Source organism: Antrostomus carolinensis, unplaced genomic scaffold, assembly GCF_000700745.2.
Source record: "Antrostomus carolinensis isolate BGI_N321 unplaced genomic scaffold, ASM70074v2 scaffold39127, whole genome shotgun sequence".
Lineage (NCBI taxonomy): Eukaryota > Metazoa > Chordata > Aves > Caprimulgiformes > Caprimulgidae > Antrostomus > Antrostomus carolinensis.
The window spans coordinates 1-2,835 of record NW_010330208.1 but is presented as its reverse complement, the minus strand read 5'-3'; the positions used below and the strand labels follow the sequence as shown (position 1 = coordinate 2,835).

General features: G+C 43.8%; 1 protein-coding gene across 1 annotated transcript; it reads left to right on the top strand.

Annotated features, from left to right (window-relative positions):
- Positions 1-5: 5 nt before the first annotated feature.
- Positions 6-1,957, top strand: LOC104518777 (myosin-8; the record flags this gene model as incomplete). Its single annotated transcript, XM_010172860.2, has 6 exons — positions 6-74; positions 422-547; positions 643-813; positions 900-1,004; positions 1,148-1,243; positions 1,662-1,957. Coding segments are annotated over 6 exons (723 nt in total), but the record flags the coding sequence as incomplete, so codon positions are not given.
- Between the last annotated feature and the right edge of the window lie 878 nt (positions 1,958-2,835).

Genomic DNA, 2,835 nt, shown 5'->3' with positions numbered 1-2,835 from the left:
CAGAGCGGTCGAGGAAAGTGGCTGAGCAGGAATTGATGGATGCAAGTGAGAGAGTTCAGCTCCTCCACACTCAGGTTAGATTCAAAATCTCAAGAGTCCTTATTTCTTTTACTTTGCAGATTTTTCATCTGAGTTCTTAAATCATCCATTGTAATAAAAAAACCTGAACCACAATTATTACCCCTGGCAAAGAGCTGTTTTACAGTTAAATGAGTAGGATTACATTAACAGGAGTCGGAAGTGCTTCCTAAAATTTTAAGAACTCGCTACTATCTAGCTGTGTATGACTTGACAAGCTGCAACAGTTGAAGGAGGATGCTAACATTAGATACATAGATGATAACTTTAAATTTAAAAAGCAAATTTCTAAAATACGTGTTCTGTTTTAGAAATAACTTGACTATGTTTTATTTTTCAACAGAACACCAGCTTAATAAACACCAAGAAGAAGCTGGAAACAGACATTGCCCAAATTCAGGGTGAAATGGAGGATACAATCCAGGAAGCCCGCAATGCTGAAGAGAAGGCCAAGAAAGCCATCACGGATGTGAGTCATGGACTCCTTTCATTGCTGATGGTGGATGCATTCTTACCTGAAGTGTCTCTATCCCCAAAATTGCTTTGATTATTTGGTCTCACCAGGCAGCCATGATGGCAGAAGAGCTGAAGAAGGAGCAGGACACCAGTGCCCACCTGGAGAGGATGAAGAAGAACCTGGACCAGACGGTGAAGGACCTGCAGCACCGTCTGGATGAGGCCGAGCAGTTGGCACTGAAGGGAGGCAAGAAGCAAATCCAGAAGCTGGAGGCCAGAGTGCGTAGGGCTGGTATTTGTGCACCTGCAAGCATGTCACGTAAGCAGCCAGCAGGGAAGCTCCAAAGATGGGCTTCTCATTGCAGGTGCGTGAGCTGGAAGGGGAGGTTGATGCTGAGCAGAAGCGCAGTGCAGAAGCGGTGAAGGGTGTGCGCAAGTATGAGAGGAGGGTGAAGGAGCTGACCTACCAGGTAAGGCAGGAGGCCTCCTTGGGCTGACAGAGTTTTCTCACAGCAAGTCAGATTTTGTGCACGCCATCCCCAAGGGGAAATGTTAAGCTCCCACACTGCAGAACCAAGAATTCCTTCTCTTTCCTGTTTGCCAACTGCTCTAGTCTGAGGAAGACAGGAAGAATATTCTCAGGCTGCAGGATCTGGTGGACAAGCTGCAGATGAAGGTGAAATCGTACAAGAGACAAGCTGAGGAGGCTGTAAGTATTGCTTGGAGTATTCTCCAAGCAAGTGTTGCTTCCAGTGCGTGTCACAGAGGTGCTGAAGAGATGAATATCAGAAATTTGGAAAATGCCAGTGATCAGCAACCAAGCGTTTTAGGGTCTTTGTCATCCAGATAAACCCCCCCTGATGCCTGAGCACCAAACAAGGTATAGAATGAGTACACAAATGACAAGATCAAGAGACGAACTAGGTCCTGAATTGTGACACAGTACTGGTGAAGCTTGTCACAGTGGGGTTCTGGATAAGGGAGGATGAGGAGGTCTGTGTGAGGCTTATGTGTAAGCAGTGGTGGATAGGAGACAGAGATCTTCACTTTCCCCCAGGGAAGAGCCAGTCACAGGAGTAAAACCCCTGCTCTGGGCTCATCATCGCTGACTCCCTCTCCCCACACAGGAGGAGCTGTCCAATGTCAACCTCTCCAAGTTCCGCAAGATCCAGCACGAACTGGAGGAAGCTGAGGAGCGGGCTGACATTGCAGAGTCGCAGGTCAACAAGCTCCGAGTGAAAAGCCGTGAGTTTCATGGCAAGAAGATAGGAGAAGAAGAGTGAGGATGTGATGAGGCAGCAAAGTGACCTGAGGGCTGCACAAAATGTGAACCTCTCGGTCACTTTCTTCTGCAATGAGTCTTTGTACCCACCTCGATGTCTAGAGAATAAAGATCATAGATTTCTTTGCGTACACAGCAGAAGCAGTGCTTTTGGTTATTACCATTCAATTCAGCAGTTACATAAGTTTGGGGTATTTTCAAATGAATCATTTTATTTCACTTTAACCCTTGGATAGCAGTAGAGCTTTAACTATCTCATCTCCAGTATTTCTCCACTGTGTCCAATTACATTACTGGGTAGGGAATAACATTTAGTTCCCATACTGACAACAGGAGAGGATCAGGACAAAGGCAGGGTGAGTGATGTCCCTGTCCTGGCACAGCAAAATGTTTCTGCCTTGGAAAGCCCTTTTTCTAAATGGGTGCCGTACAGATGCAGATGCTCTCTTTGCTGGTCACATTCTCACTTTGGCAATTTAGATTTAGAGGCAAGTTGCTCCATTAAAAAAAATCTGGAGCTCCAAAGGCATCTAGATGGCTCTGAGTCCTTGTGGATCAACTTATGCAAGGACTGAGGTGCTGCCTTCTTTCAACAAGGCAGGTGAAGGTCACAAACTCTAGAGTGGCTTTTTATTGAGCACAAATTAAAGATCAGGCAGAGCTTTTTTTTATGGAAGAAGTTATTAGCAGTCAGTTCTAAAACAAAACAAAACAAATAATGTACTTGGATAAGAAGACATTGCAGTTCCTTACTTTCTCTGTTAGATACAATAGTCAATATTAAGACAGAATGTTCCTGTTGTAAATTAAACAGATTGGTGAACAGATTGGTAGAAGTAAGTGTGGAGAAGAAGTTTCACTATGGGATAAACCTCAACCAATGTAAAGTGAAGAGCCATCACAAAAAGCTAGGAACTGCTGCAGTATTGAACAGTGTTTTCTGGTACTGAAATATAAATATAAGATTTTATATATATATATACTATATATATATAATATATATATATATAGTATATTAT